The sequence below is a fragment of the Protopterus annectens genome, chromosome 2.part2, assembly GCF_019279795.1.
Source record: "Protopterus annectens isolate FY-2018-M chromosome 2.part2, PAN1.0, whole genome shotgun sequence".
In the NCBI taxonomy this organism is placed as follows: Eukaryota; Metazoa; Chordata; order Ceratodontiformes; family Protopteridae; genus Protopterus; species Protopterus annectens.
Genome location: NC_056730.1, coordinates 404,615,877 through 404,630,876, shown reverse-complemented (window position 1 = coordinate 404,630,876; position 15,000 = coordinate 404,615,877). Strand labels below are relative to the sequence as shown.

The 15,000-nt window shown below is 45.3% G+C and overlaps 1 protein-coding gene across 1 annotated transcript in view; it reads left to right on the top strand.

Moving 5' to 3' along the window:
• Positions 1-15,000, top strand: part of MTREX (Mtr4 exosome RNA helicase) — a 1,888,266-nt gene that overhangs the window by 391,881 nt on the left and 1,481,385 nt on the right. Inside the window, exon 12 of the mRNA XM_044063928.1 lies at positions 6,843-6,922. Coding sequence (XP_043919863.1) covers positions 6,843-6,922 — 80 coding nt within the window. The remainder of the gene's footprint in view (positions 1-6,842; positions 6,923-15,000) is intronic.

Here is a 15,000-nt window from a genome sequence, read left to right as displayed (position 1 = left end):
AGGTTACTTTGCATAGTTAGGTGTTATAACTGGTGATGTTTTTGTTGGCTGAGTTAATGCTGATGTCCTTTTCTCATGTTCATTCATAACCTTTGGGTTAGCCTCCGCGTAGCGACCTGAATGCCCGGCCAGTGTACAAAAACTTTAGTCACTGCAAGGTTGTTGGACGTCTGACATTGGCTCTAGGGAGCGTGGGCCATAAAAGTGACATCTGCACATAACTTCCTCAAAACTTTTCTGCTGCCAGTCAAACGTTAGCTCATCCTACCATCTCTGCTGTCGAATCCTGTGATTAAAGTCAAGTACCCTGTTGGGGCCCTTTTCCTTATTTTCTTTCACTGCATGACTACCCAGTTTCATGTCATCCAGAAAGGGAAAGTGTAGGTGTGGATGTCTGATCCCTCATAAGGACACCCTGGACCTATCTGTTTTGCCTAGGCCCTAAACACGACTATAAGGTCTGCGCCATTTGTCAAGCTTTTGTCCTAAAGACTCTTCTCAGAGATCTGCAAGCCCTTAAAATCTGTCTGGAGAACCAACAACTCAAAGGTTTGGCTCTTGTGATGGAAGGGCCTTCCGGTCATACTGCTGAGCCACTGAAAAAGGCCAAAGTTTCAAGGCCTGAGACTACTGCTGCACCTCTCCCACCTGATGTTCCCCTGTGGCCCAAGGTACACCTGGAGGAACATATAGAACCAGCCGACTCTGGTATAGAGGGTACCGTCCTGGAGGTTGCACAACCGAGGACTGAAATCAAGTCCATGGAGGTTGTGCAGTTATTGGGTGCAGACGAGGGGGAACCTTGGCTCGCTGCGAATGTCCACACCAGTCCTTCCTCTGCTGCTGAGGCTTCTGAGATGAAGCCCATCTTAGGCCCTACACTCTCTAGGCCTGTCTCTTTAAAAAAAGAAACAGAAAACTGAGCATGTCACTTCTCCTCCTGAGAGCATGCCATGATTGACTAGCTTTCTCTCAAGACTTGTTTAATGCCTTTATGGCCCTTAGGGCTTCCTTGGCTGCTGCTCCTATGTCTGCCCCTCCTGTTATCAAGCCTAAGCCGCAGACCGCTGATCCTCCTATATTAAAGGCTGAGGACTCTTCAGGGTCATCTTCTGCGGATTCTCTGTCTTAAACTTCAGAGATGCCTTCCCTTCTAGGTTATGCTTCCCAGAGGAGGACTCTGCTGAGGGGCTCATCCCCTGGGGAAGACCTGTCCTTTGGAGAAAGTCTGATGGTGAGAGAATTATTTAAATGAGACTCCACAGAAATAACTGAAGTCCAAAAGAGAGATTAACTCCTACATATGGATACCTCTGCACCCTTTGCAATCCCCCCAGTCCTGTCAGCCTTTTTAGATGCCTTTTCTGCAGCTTCTAAAAATCCTGACTACAACCCCCCTGCTCCTGGAAGATCTGACAGATTTTATAAGGTCCCAGAATGGGAAAAATTTCTAATTGCTTCTGCTGCAGATCCTGATATGATTTTTGTCGCTGCTGACAAACCCTCCAGACTGCTACCCTCTGCCTCTGTCCTTCCTTCTGACAGGGACAGCAAAAAAATGGAGATAATTGGCAAGAAGGTCTATACTTCCAAAACCTTGGCCTTTAGGGCCATCATCTACCAGACACATATGTCTAAGTACTCTCTGGCCCTTTTATGTCAAGATTCTAAGCTTTTGGATGGCCTCCTGGATTCGGCCACAAAGTCCCAAATTTCCAGTCTGATCTCCTTGTCCTCACAAGTGACAAGGCAGTCAATTAAATGCAGTTATGATGCTGCAGAGACCTAGGCAGATCTGCAGCCTCTGCTTCCATGCTCAGAAGGTACTCTTGGTTGAGGCTACAACCCCTGATGATATTAGGGCTAAACTGCTTGATGTGCCCCCTGGATAATACTGCCTTGTTTGGCATCCAAGTGCCAGAACTTTTAAACCCTTCAACAGAGGGGAAAAGAACTACAGGACTTGAAACACTTGATTCTCACCAATTCCTAAATTGCAGAGAAATTGCCCTACTAAGATCCAATTTATTAGAAAACATTCTGCTCCTGCTAAGGGCAAAACGAGTTCCAGAAAACAGCCACCTTCTAAGCATGCCCAGACTCCAACCCAGAAACCTTTGTCCGACTACCTGCCCTCTACTTCATTCCTGCCCAGGCCCTATACCCTTTTCGTAGACACTCTCTCTCATTCTGGGAAAGTATCACCTCAGACAAGTGGGTTCTGTCTATCATAGAAAAAGGTTATTTCATGACTTCGGTTATTCCACCTGTGTTCAGAGGCATCCCTCAGCCAGCAAAGGACCAGCTGACCCCCTATTCCAACCTGTCTTGGACATTTTTCTCTCTCAAGGGACTATCCAATCAGTCCCTGTATCACAAAAGGGAAGGAGCTTTTGCTCCTGACTTTTCCTGGTTCCAAGAAAGGATGGCCCATGGAGACTCTTACAGGATCTCTTGCACTTCAGCCTTTTTCTTCAAGTACCCCCCCCCTTCCACATGATCACCCTTCAAACATGTTTTCCGCTGTTAATGCCGGAGGCATTTCTCACCACCTTGGACATCAGGGATGCTTACCTGCATATCCCCATTAAGCCGAAATACTGGAAGTACTTTTGCTTCTCTGTGTATGCCTCACATTTTCAATTATCTGCTTTACTCTTTGGACTATCTACGGCTCCGAGTGTATTCAGCAAGTGTCTGGCTCCAGTGGTAGCCTATTGCAGAGTCCTAGGGATACAGATTTTCCCATACCTGGATGACCACCTGATCCAGGCAGACTTACAGTACCCTCCAGAATCCTCTTCAGACAGTCATTTTTGTTTTGCAGTCTGTGGGCTTCACAATCAGATTCCCCAAATCTAACCTAATCCCCTCCCAAGACCACCTTCCTGTGGTGCAGAATCAGAACAGATATTGTGATGGCATTTCTCCCACCCCAAAAGGTGGGAAGTCTAAATGAATATCTGTTGTCTGTCATCCACTCCATGCCAATGACAGCAAGAGAATACCTCAAAACTTAGGATGTATAACTTCCACAATCCCCATGTTGTCACTGTCAAGACTTTACATGAGAACTTCAGTGGTATCTCAGGTCTACATGGACCCATCACTTCCACCCTTGGGACCACACCTTTCCCTTCCTGCCTTGCCTAAGGAAGGAGATCCTTTGGTGGGTGGATAATGCCTCTCTGAATCCAGGGCTTTCTTTGCAACCCTTAGCCCCAGTCCAGGAAGTGTACACAGATGCTTCACACTTTGGTTGGGAAGCTGCTGTGGGCAGCTTGAAGGTGCAAGGCACATGGACAAGCCCCTCCAAGAGGGAGCACATCAACATTAGAGCAATGAGGGCTCTCATCTTTGCTCTGAGGGCCTTCCAACATGTTCTGAAGCAAAGACCACTGAAGTTGTTTACAGACAACACTACTGTTCATGGGTATGTGAACAAATAGGGTGAACAAGATTGTACTTTCTGTGCTGACTTTTGCACTCCAGGCCTGGGAATTGGCGGTCCCATGTGGAGTAACTCTGCAGGCTGTCTGTATCCCCTCAGCTCAGAACACACAGGCAGACATCCTGAGCAGATCCATGTCACAATCCCACAAATGGATGCTTCACAGGGATGTGTTTCTGGATATAGTCCACAGGTGGGGATACACCAGAAATAGACCTGTTTGCCTCCCCTCTGAACAGGCAACTTCCACAGGGCTCCTAGTCCCCTAGTGAGGGCGGCTGACACCTTCTTTATCTTCTGGAAGGGCATGTTTCTATGTGCATTCCCCCTTCCCACTCCTACAGGAAGTCCTAATGAAAATTCAGCAAGACAAACCAAAAATGACCACTTTTTGGCCAAAATAGCGCTGGTTTACTCCTCCTTTTGCATTTAGCCTGGGGCAATCATCACAAATTACCTCAGAATGGACCTATTCACACAGGACAAGCGATCCTTAATCGATCCCTACCTGAAATCTCTGAACCTAACTCTGCGGGTGATGGTTTTGATCCCTTTCAGACAGCTGTACTCTGAGGACATGCTAAACGTCCTGCAGGAGGCCAGGAAACTCAGCACTAAGAGATCTTATCTGTCCAAGTCGGAAAGGTTCTCCATTTGGTGTCTACAATGACAGGTAGACCCATTTCAAGTAGAGATCCCCTTGGTGCTATCTTATCTGTGTGAATTGTTGCAGGCAGGGTTGGCATATGCCTCTGTTATGGGCCACCTTACTGCTATTTCTGTACGTCTTGTCTCTAGACCCCCCACTGGCTTCTAGAGTTCAAGTGAAGTTATTCCTGAAAAGAGTTCTACTCCTCAGGACCCCCAGGAGACCAGTTCCACCGCCCTAGCACCTGAGGTTTGTGTTTGGGAAACTCGCTGGTGCTCCATTTGAGCCAGCAGCTACAGCCTGTCTAAAGTATTGCACTTAGAAAACTGTGCTTTTGGTTGCTCTAACTTCAGCCAGGAGAGTCTCAGAGCTGCAGGCCCTCATGGTCACCCCACTCTCTCTAATTTTCCATAAGAATAGAGTCACCTTATGGATGAACCAGTCATTTATGCCTAAGGTGGTTAATGACTTGTCCCTGAACCAATGTGTCCACCTCCCCATAACCCCAGAATGGCAGTGAGAGTTCTCCAGTCCCTTGATAGTCATAGACCACTAAGATTCTTCTTTGACAAGAGCAGATCCCTTGGGAGATCAGAACAACTATTTGTCTCCTTTCACCCCAGGGCTCTGGGAAAAGCTGTGACAAAGCAGACTTTCTACATGGATTTCCAAAGCCATGTCCTTTTGCTACACCCACCATGTAAAAAATATAGACTCAAACATAAAAGCCCGTTCCAGTAGGGCCATGGCCTCCTCTGGAGCTTTTTTAAGGGGCTGAACATTGCCTCTATCCATACCTTCACTAAACACTAGAAATTGGATCACATCTCCAGAGCTAGAGCAAAGTTTACTAGGGCAATCCTGCATGGATTTTTGGAGAACAGTTTCAAACCACCCTCTTATCTTTCCCTTTGAGCTATGCTACTCATCCAAAGGTTATGAATACTGCAACACGAGAATAGAAGGACATAGAATAGTTGTGTAAAATCTTACCATAACCATAATGTCCTTCTCCTCCATGTTCCAGTATTTTTGTCCCACCCTCCTACCCCTATATATTAAAAAAAAAGGGGGGAGGGCTTGCTGGATGACTAAGGATTTGTGCAGCTATCCTGGAAATGGGGTCTGACTTGGGGCGCTCATTTCCATGGAAGGTATGTGCAGACTTGACTTTTATGGCCCACGCTCCCCTACATCCAGCGTCGGACATCCCACATACCTTGCAATGACTAAAGCTTTTGTATACTGGCCAGACGTTCAGGTGGCTAAGCAGCGGCTAACCCCAAGGTTATGAATACTGCAACATGGAAGAGAAAGGGACATCTATGGTTTTGATACGATTTTACACAACTATTCTTTGTTTAGGCATAGGTCCAACTTGAAGCTTCAACTTAGACTGCCTGCTTAGTTTTCTTTGGGGAAAGCTCTTTGTACAAGTCTGAGTTGAGATAATTACTGGAAGGTGAAGATGTCTCCGGCAGGAGCAGGCTTTGATTTGTCGGATGTGAGAACTTCAGTTTTGTACAGTATGAAACTAACATGGACTTGAGTCTTGCCTTTAATACTAGGAAATATTCTGTTGATGGAAGTGACTGATATCATTACAGATGTATTACTGTAGTAATTTAAAAATCTTCCTTTAAGGTTAATGCCCACACAGCTGGTACTGTCTTTTAAATATGTTGAATTGGCATGAATGGCATGTATTCCTTGTACTACTTGATTTGATGCTGTTTCTTTGACAGCAGCTCTATTTAATGCAGCAGAGCTTGCTGAAACTTTCTACCCACAGTGCCATACTGATCCGAGTGCCATGACTAGTCAGGTTGCAACCGTAGTATTAAAACATGTTTGCAGGGAGAGCTGCATACCCCTGCACTCCCAATCCAAGGTTTGCATCAACACACCTCAGTCTCATAAATATCCAGTGTCTGGGTTTTCACAATTTTAGTGAAAAGGAAATTTACTCTCTCTTGTCCAAGTTGGTCGTTTTCAGAGGTAGTGTGTTTAGAGATCTGGTGTATGGGGACACTGCTGCTGCATTGAAGGTGCAGAGAGTCATTCCCTCATCCTTGCAAAATGAAAAAATATGGCTGAAATCGCAATTTAAGTCTAGAATTGTCTGTCAGGCAACAGTAATATAACCTGCAGTAGAGCAGGTCTGATTTATTAAAATTTGTTGAGCTACAGTAAATCCACTTTATTGCCTAGCTATAACCTTTCCTAATTCATTCTTTTGGCTCTGGAAAGAAAAGGTAAAAGGGTAATTTCTTTATAGATGTGTTAACATTGATTATAAGAACCATCTTTGTAGGTTCTTTAGAGAGCAAAGCTGGAAGAGCACTACATATTAAATGGGGAGTTAAATCATGCAAAGTCTGCTAACTAAGCATCTTGTAAAGATGAATTATGATCGGTAACTAACATATACCCCACTTAGGATTTAGTGTTGTACTAGTATTGTGAGCTAACCATAATGCATTATGAAAAAGCAAAATTTAAGCTTACTGGTTGATGGGTCTACCTTATCTGATTAAGATGTCTATACCTGCAAAATGCTTTTAGTTTGCATGTCATTTCACCTTGGATTATCCACTTTCATTTAGAAATAGTGTTCATTTTATATCTTTACATTACAAATTTTGTTTTTTGGCTTTGTATAGGTTTCTGGGTTATAATTGTTTTTTGTATAGAAATTTACTCATGTTTTATAAAATCTTTTAATGCTGTCTTGATTTATAGATGATGAAAAGAAACTGGTTGAAGAAGTTTTTAATAATGCAATTGACTGTTTGTCTGATGAAGACAAGAAGCTTCCACAGGTATAACTTTTAATGTGCTCTGATTGTTTTGTCAGATATTTTAACGAGTGGTTTTAACCAACAGGGAGGAAAAAAGATGATAAAAATACTTTTCCAGTTTTTATTTAGTCCTCCTATTGAAATTTTTTCTTTTTATTTAAACGCCTTAGATTTTGTCATGGATTTTTCTCCTAAATAGGAGGCTGCAATGCTGTGTTCACATATTCTTGTGGCACATAAGTAAATGGGATGAACTTCAGATGTTATGTAGTCCAATCTTGCCTACTTTCTTACCCATGGGTTCAGAACCGAACCTCTGCTCTGACTTGGCCATACTCTAGCTCGAAGTCTTTTAGTTGGCTTGGCTAAAAGGTATCCCATGCTGCACTGCTCCCTTTCCCCAGATCTTGTTTGCTGCTCGCAAAGCTCAGACGTGGTCTCGCTCTTGGCTGTGGCTAAGTTTAACTTTTTTGGTTGTCTTTGACTAAATTTTTGCTCCAAAAGCTATTTTCATAGCTCTGTGTGTGTGTGTTTTGTTAAAGCTGTTTGTGCTCCTTTGTGGTTTTCTGTCTGGTATGCCATCAGCTATCTCCCTACGGGCTAGGCCCGTTTCATTTAGAGGACCTAGTCCTCCCTTAGTTACCTTTTCCCCCCTGTGCTTGTCTTCTCTTTAGGTACCTATCCCCTCCGGGCTAGGACCGTTTAAGTTAGAGGACCTAGTCCTTCCTCTTGTCTTCCTGTCGGGACCGTTTGAGTTAGAGGTCCTGTTGTGTTGTCTGTAGTATTTTAGTTATAGTTTCCGCGATTTTTGCTTGTACTAGTCCATATTGTGATGTTGTCAAGTAACCATGTCTAAGGATACAAAAGAACATAAGCCTTCGGGGTTTAAGAAGTGTAGGAAATGTGGGTACAAGATGTCCATTACCGATGGGCACTCAGTATGTGTTTATTGTTTGGGGGTATACAACTTCAGGAGTCTTGTGCCTTTTGTCATGCGTTCAGCCCTCATGTTCTTCAAGAACAGAAGAACAAACTGATTCTCAAGGGACTACCGAAACCCTCCTTTGAGGAAGATTTGGAGAGGTCTTCTAGTGCTAAGTCCTCTCCCTCTAAAAGAGATAAGACATCTAAAGCAAAAAAACAATCTCCGGCTTCATCTGTACTATTGGAGCCTCTGGAGAAAGTTTCCAAACCTACTGTGTGGCATCCTCGGCTCCACTGTCCTCGGGGCCAAAGGAAGTTTCTGAAGCTACAGGACCTACATCGGCTCCCAGCTTTTCGGAGCCGGTGACTGAGATACTAGCTTGGAGCCTGTCTCCCCTCCTCGCAGGTCTCCTGAGAGGAGGTCTAGATCTCCTACCTTGTCCTCTAGGTCCTCCAGGGCACACTCTGATGTGGATGGAGTGGTGCAGAGACTGCTCCAATCACCAGTACTGGCTAAATTGCTTTTGGCTCCAGCCCAGTCTGCTCCAGAGCCCGTCCTCCATCCATCGCTGATAGATCCTCCAAGCAAATCCCAGCCTTTGGAGCCAGAGTGGTCGGCGCCGTCTGATGCTTCTAGGTAGACTCCGATAGCCCATCCCGGCTTGTTGGCACTGATCTCGGCTCCAACCCCATCGGCTCCGTCCACGGGGTACACAGGACTCATGGTTCCTCAGTCGGACCTGAGGGGGAGGCTCGGGAAGCTCTTTGGCTCCCAGCCTCCCGCTTGATGCCTCGGCTTGGGCGAGCCTGACTCTTGCTTCACCTTCGGACCTTGTCCCTTCTGCTCCGAGGGTTTCCATGGTTGGTCGATCTTCGGAGCCAGGGGGGAGCAGCTTTCGAGGTCTTGCAGAGCGTGCTGGCCAGATCTTCAGCTGCATCATACAGTTATGACACTCTTCCCCCTCCAGCTCCGGTATCAGTCTGATCGCCCTCTATCTTTGGACAGCAGAGACCCAAGGCCTCAGGAGACCCCCCATGAGTGGTCCCATAATTTCTGATGGCTCACCAGAGTTTGTGCCTGAGGAGCCACCCAGAAAAAGAACGTGCAAGAGGAAGCACATAGACTCCCAGGAAGAATCTCTCACGTCAGGTACTGACCTTGAGGAATCCGAGGGGACCCCCAAGTCGTCCTCTGAGGATATCTCTTTCTCCGATATCCTAGAGATCTTGAAACAGAGGCGACTGGCCCTCAAAACCCCCATCTGAAGAGGAGTCTGTTCCTGAAGGCCTTCGGGGCTCAGCCCTCTGCCTCCTGGGTCTCTCCACCTTTCGAACTCCTGGCTCTGATTTGTTGAAGGGTGTGAGAAACCACTGACACTGTGGAACCAGTTCCCAGGAGACCAAACAAATTTCTGTTTGCCCCCGCTGACAAAGACTTTCTCACAAAAGACGTCCCAGTAGATGCCATGGTGGTGGCAGCTGCCACCAAGAAGGAACTGGCTTTGACTTCATCTGTCATCCATCCCCCTAACAAGGAGTCTAGGACCATGGATCGGTATGAGAAGCGTATGTTTTATAAAGGGGCATTTACTCTGCGGTCGCTGAATTACTTATCACATTTTACACGGCTCAAAAGAGATCTCCTGAAAGAGCTTGGAGATTCTCTGCAAGGTAACATTTCTGACGCAGTGGCTCAAAGTCAATGCTCTGATGTCTACCCTTAATTCTATCGCTACCTACGCAGCTGAAGGAGTGAGTAGAGCAGCGAGTTCCGGAGTTTCTCTCAGGAGGAACTCCTGGATGCGCCTCTGTAATTTTGTGGAGGCCTTCAAGTCTACATTCACCAATGCACCATTTGATGGTTCCTTGTTGTTCGGAACTAAGGTGAAAGATGCGCTCACTAGGTGTGAGCAAGAGGGAAAAACTCTGCTGTGGGAGTCTGTTTTTCCATGCCTTCTAGACCTTATCCCAAGAGCCAGAAGGGTGGAAAATGTGGTTCAAGAAATCGCAGAGTTTTTTTCCTGCCGCACAAGTGAATCCCCCCTCCAGAGGTAGGGGAGGGGATGTTAACTCTGGTAGATGCTGCCCTAGAGGCAGAGGAGGCCCACGTAACCAGGGAGACCGCGACTCCTTTTGTGGTCCTCCTTTGTGGTCCTCCCTACCAGCACTCCTGATGGGAGGCCCGACTGGGCGTCTCCAGAGCCAGTCTGGAGTCGCATTTCACTATACCCAGAAGCCTGGCAGCTCATCACCCAGGACCAGTGGGTATTAAAAATACTTTCCGGAGGATATCACCTTCTCTTCTCCCCCCCCCCCCCGCCAATCAAAAGAATCCCAGATGTTCCACCCAATCAAAGGGATTCAGCAGCTTCAGAAGTTCAAAAGCTGCTACAAAAGGGAGCCATCCAGCATGTCCCCTCAGACCAGATCGGGTTAGGGACTTGCTCACGATTCTTTTTGGTGCCGAAAAGAACAGGGGACCTGAGACCCATCTTGGATCTCAGCCGCTTGAACCTCCACGTGAAGAAGTCCAAGTTCCGAATGGTCACATTGCAATCTATTATTTTCCGTTGTTGGGAAAAGTGTGGATGTGCTCCATTGATCTCAAGGATGCTTACTACCATATAAAAATGGACAGGACATCCAGAAGTCATCTACGTTTCCGGCTAGGAGTCAGTCATTTTCAATTTCGAGTCCTGCCCTTTGGTCTCACCACAGCCCCCAGGGTGTTCAAATGTATGGCAGTGGTGACAGCTCACTTGAGACGTCAGGGATTCCAAGTGTTTCCGTACCTGGATGACTGGCTCCTTTCTGCCACCACCAGGCATCTACTACTACAGACCAGAGACGCCACCATCAATCTGCGTCAACAATTGGCTATCACTCTCAACTGGGAAAAGTCTGCCTTGTCGCCCTCGCAGCGTGTCACCTTTATAGGCACCGAGTTAGACACTGTGCTCATGAGGGCGTTCTTACTACAAGAAAGGCTTCAAGGTTTGCAACAGCAGGTAAACGCGTTGCTCCCTTTTAAGAAAGTGAAGGCAAAAACGGTTCTCAAATTGTTAGGGACGATGGCTGCAGCAATTATGCTGGTCCCTCTTGCGAGGCTACACATGAGGCTCCTTCAGTGGCTGCTCTTCGCCCAGTGATCTCTACAAAGTCTTCCGCTTTCTCATCTCATAATGGTAACAGACAGGTGCAAGCAGGATTCTACGCTGGTAGCTTCACACCAGCAACCTAAATGTGGGAAAACCCTTAGTTCCATCCCCTCCTATTGCCAAAGTGACCATGGATGCCTCCCAGATGGGATGGGGGGGGCATTATTTCAGCAGGACAGTCCAAGGCATGTGGCAGGAACACGAGATACATCTGCATATCAGTATCTTGGCGATGAGAGCAGTGCTACTAGTGTTGCAAGCACTTCAGAGCTTTCTTCTTCTCGGGACAGTTGTGATCCACTCAGACAATGTCGGTGGTGTGGTATCTGAACAAACAAGAATGAACCAGGTCGTATCCCCTTTGCAGAGAGGCCATTCGAGTGTGGCAGTGGGCAGTGTCTTCCCAACGTTTTCTTGTAGCAGCGCACATTCCGGGGAAGTCCAACGTGATCGTCGACAGGTTGAGCAGAGCTATTTCTATGCCTCACGAGTGGTCCCTGAACAGTCAACTTGCGGAGCAGATTTTCCGCAGGTGGGGTCAGCCTTGTTGCAACCTATTTGCCAGTCACCTCAGTACCAAGTGCAGCAGCTACTTCACCCTTATCCCCCCTCAGGGGGAGTCACCCAGGGACACTCTGGTTCACGACTGGCCCTCCAGTCTATTGTATGCCTTCCCGCCTGTTCCTCTGCTGATGATTATTCACAAAGCGCAATCCTTGAGAAGCAGAATGATTCTGATTGCTCCACACTGGCCTTGTCAAATTTGGTTCCCCTTTCTACATCCCTATCTCATGGACGCACCCTGGATTCTGGACCCACAGCCAGATCTACTGATTTATGTCAGGGCAGTTCCATCCCTCTCTACAAACGCTCTGGTTGACAGCCTGGCTACTCCACTTCCATCACTAGTCAGGCTTCACCATTTTTCTCTGGAAGTGGTTCATATTCTGTCTTCTTTCCATAAGCCTTCAACCAGAAAGATTTATTCCAGTAAATGGAAAAGATTTTCTATCTGGGCTCATGCAAGACAAATTGATCCTTATACATCTCCAATCTCTTCAGTTCTGGAATTTCTTTCCATGCTTTTCAATCAAGGGTCAGCAACCGCAGCCATTAAAGTCCAGTTGGCGGCTATTTCCACTTTTCATGTCGCTACTGAACCCAGTTTAATGGCACATAGACTTTGCAAGGCATTCTTGAAGGGCAGTATGCTGCTTCGCCCTCCAATCTTTGAACCAGTCATGTCTTGGGATCTAAATTTTGTGCTATAATTACTCACCACTTCCCCCTTCGAACCTGCAGCTACTTGTGAAATGAAATTTTTGACTTGGAAAACTATCTTTTTGGTAGCTATCACTTATGCTAGACGTGTCTCGGAGCTCAAAGCTTTGTCAATCAGACCGCCTTACTTGATTTTTCACAGGGACAGGGTTTCCCTCAGACCAAACCCTTCCTTTATGCCAAAAGTGGCTTTGGTTAGTAATGTCAACCAATCCATTGAACTGCTCGTATTTTTTCCAAGAGTTCTCTAATAGGGCAGAATTAAAATTTCACCAATTGGATGTTCACAGGCAGTTGCGTTTTTATTTACATAGAACGAAGGATCTTAGGAAATCGGATCAGCTGTTTGTCTCATTTTTAGAAAATAAGATTGGGTCTCCTGTCTCCAAAGTGACCTTGTCTAGATGGATCTCTAGTTGTATTTCCTTCATTTATGCTTCAGGTGGTAAGGATTTACCATTTAGAGTGAAAGCTCATTCTACCCAATCTGTCTACCTCTACAGCATTTCGGGCCAAGATGTCTATGGATGATATTTGTGCTGCAGCTACATGGGCATCTCCTCACACCTTTATTACTCACTACAAATTGGATTTGGTATCCAGAGGCAGATCTTGCTTTGGTTCCACAGTGCTCAGGAGTATTTTCCACTGAGCCTCCCAGGGTTCAGGTGCTAGGGATGCTGTTCCACGGTTAAGAATGTAGGTGAGATTGGACTACATAACGTCAAGAAGTTATGTACTCACCATAACGTTCGATGTATGTAGTCCATCTCGCCTCACATTCTTAATTACCCTCCCTCCGTCCCCCATGGAGGACCTAAAGGTTAGTTCTAGTTTCAGTACTCCTTTTATTATTGAAATGTTTTTTCCTTCTCTTTGTGTCATCTGGATGAAGGGGAGTGATTTGAGTTGCAGTAAACAAGATCTGGGGAAAGGGAGCAGTGCAGTATGGGATACCTCTTAGCCCAGCCAGTTGAAAGACTTCGAGCTAGAGTATGGCCGAGTCGGAGCCGAGGTTCGGCTCCGAACCCACGGGTAAGAATGTGAGGCAAGATGGACTACATACATCAAACGTTATGGCGAGTACATAACTTCTTGTTATCTAATTCTGTTTTATCCTTGTAGCATGGTAGTTATCAGTGTAGGATACCCAGTCACAGAGTATTTGGTGTAAAATGTTGAAAAGTAATGTTGGAAGAAGTTCTGTGAAGCAGAAATGAATTTATTTCCTGAGAGAAATGCATACTTGTTTGCACCATACCCCAGGTGTTTAAATCAGGGTGATTGGTTCCTTCTAATTTTTGTTTAGTCCTGATTATTTTCGCATGGAAAAATGCTAAAGTTTCTGAAGATTTGTGGCATTTCCTCTGGCCACTGTTTATTTCTCTATTGTGGTAGTCTAGTAGTTTGATAAAGTCGAAGAATTCCTTTCATCCATGCCCATCGACAAAAGCATAAAATATGAGAGCCAGATAGCAGATAAATACAGCAGAAATGAGGATGTACAGCTTAGATTAAAAAAAAATGTGACTTTGTAGCTTAAAGGGAGGAAGCCCTGCCTAAAACTTAGATCATTTTTGAGTGGGTGGACTTGATTACTAGTGCCAGCTTATATGTCGGGGGGGGGGGGGGCAACTAGGCCAGCAAAATGAACACCTACAGGTGGATAGATGCTCATAGAAGAGGCCATTAAGGCTTATGCTATTGAAGGTAGTTCAAGAGCTGCTAAGTTGAGGAGATGAGCAATTGTGGAAACAGACATGTCTTTTACCAGGTGGCAGTTTGTCCACAGCCTGCCTGCTTAGGGATGGATTAGGTGAGATTGAACAGAATTTGGCCTGCTCCCTAGCAGTTATACTTTGGCTTTCCAGGAGAGTAAATGGGCCAATAAGGCTCGTCTCTGCAATTGAGGAGTACCTGGCTCTCACATGTGGAAATCACTAATGAACCAAATCAAATGAAGATTTTAGTGCTTTTATTCTATTTTAATGCATTCAGAACTTCCATCTGAAAAATTAAATATGTATGCCACTGTTGGTAAACTTCAAAAAATTAGTCATCCCATTTAGGGTCTTAAATAAGTCAAATGCAGCACTTGTACCTTCCAAATGAAAATCAAATCATCTCCTTCCAAGTGAAAATCATATCATCAATAAATCCTTTATACAACACAATTTTGTCTAAGTGAGGCTGAATGACAGATAAGGCTTGCAGCTGATAGACCACCAGATCTTAATAAACACATTGGTGTTTTATTCTTTGCAGTGGCTCTGATTTATGGTGATCTGTACAGGATTTTACATATATATTTTTATACACGTATGCACTTCTATTTATTGGTTACATTAGTAAAAGCTTCACATTGTTGATTTGTTATGTTTAAGCTGTAAAATGTTTTAAACTGTTTTAGTCAGTATCAATTTTAAGGACTTGTGAAGCATTGTGGTTTGTTGATTGGTCAGGTAAGATCATTTGACTTGGAAGTAGATGTTTTAAATGTTTTCACTGCTTTTACACTCATCTTTGTTTTTCTGCTGAAGTTCTGAATACATTAAAATAGAATTAAAGCACTAAAATCGTCATTTGTTTTTCACACTGTTTTTGAGTTCTATTAGGTTTCGTTAGCTGAACCCAGTTTCATCGACCCTGTAGTAGTTGGAGGAGCTTGGAATCCCCAGGCAAGCTAAAAACTTTAAGGCTCATTAGTTCCTACTAGGGGTCATGTGGTAATCCCCA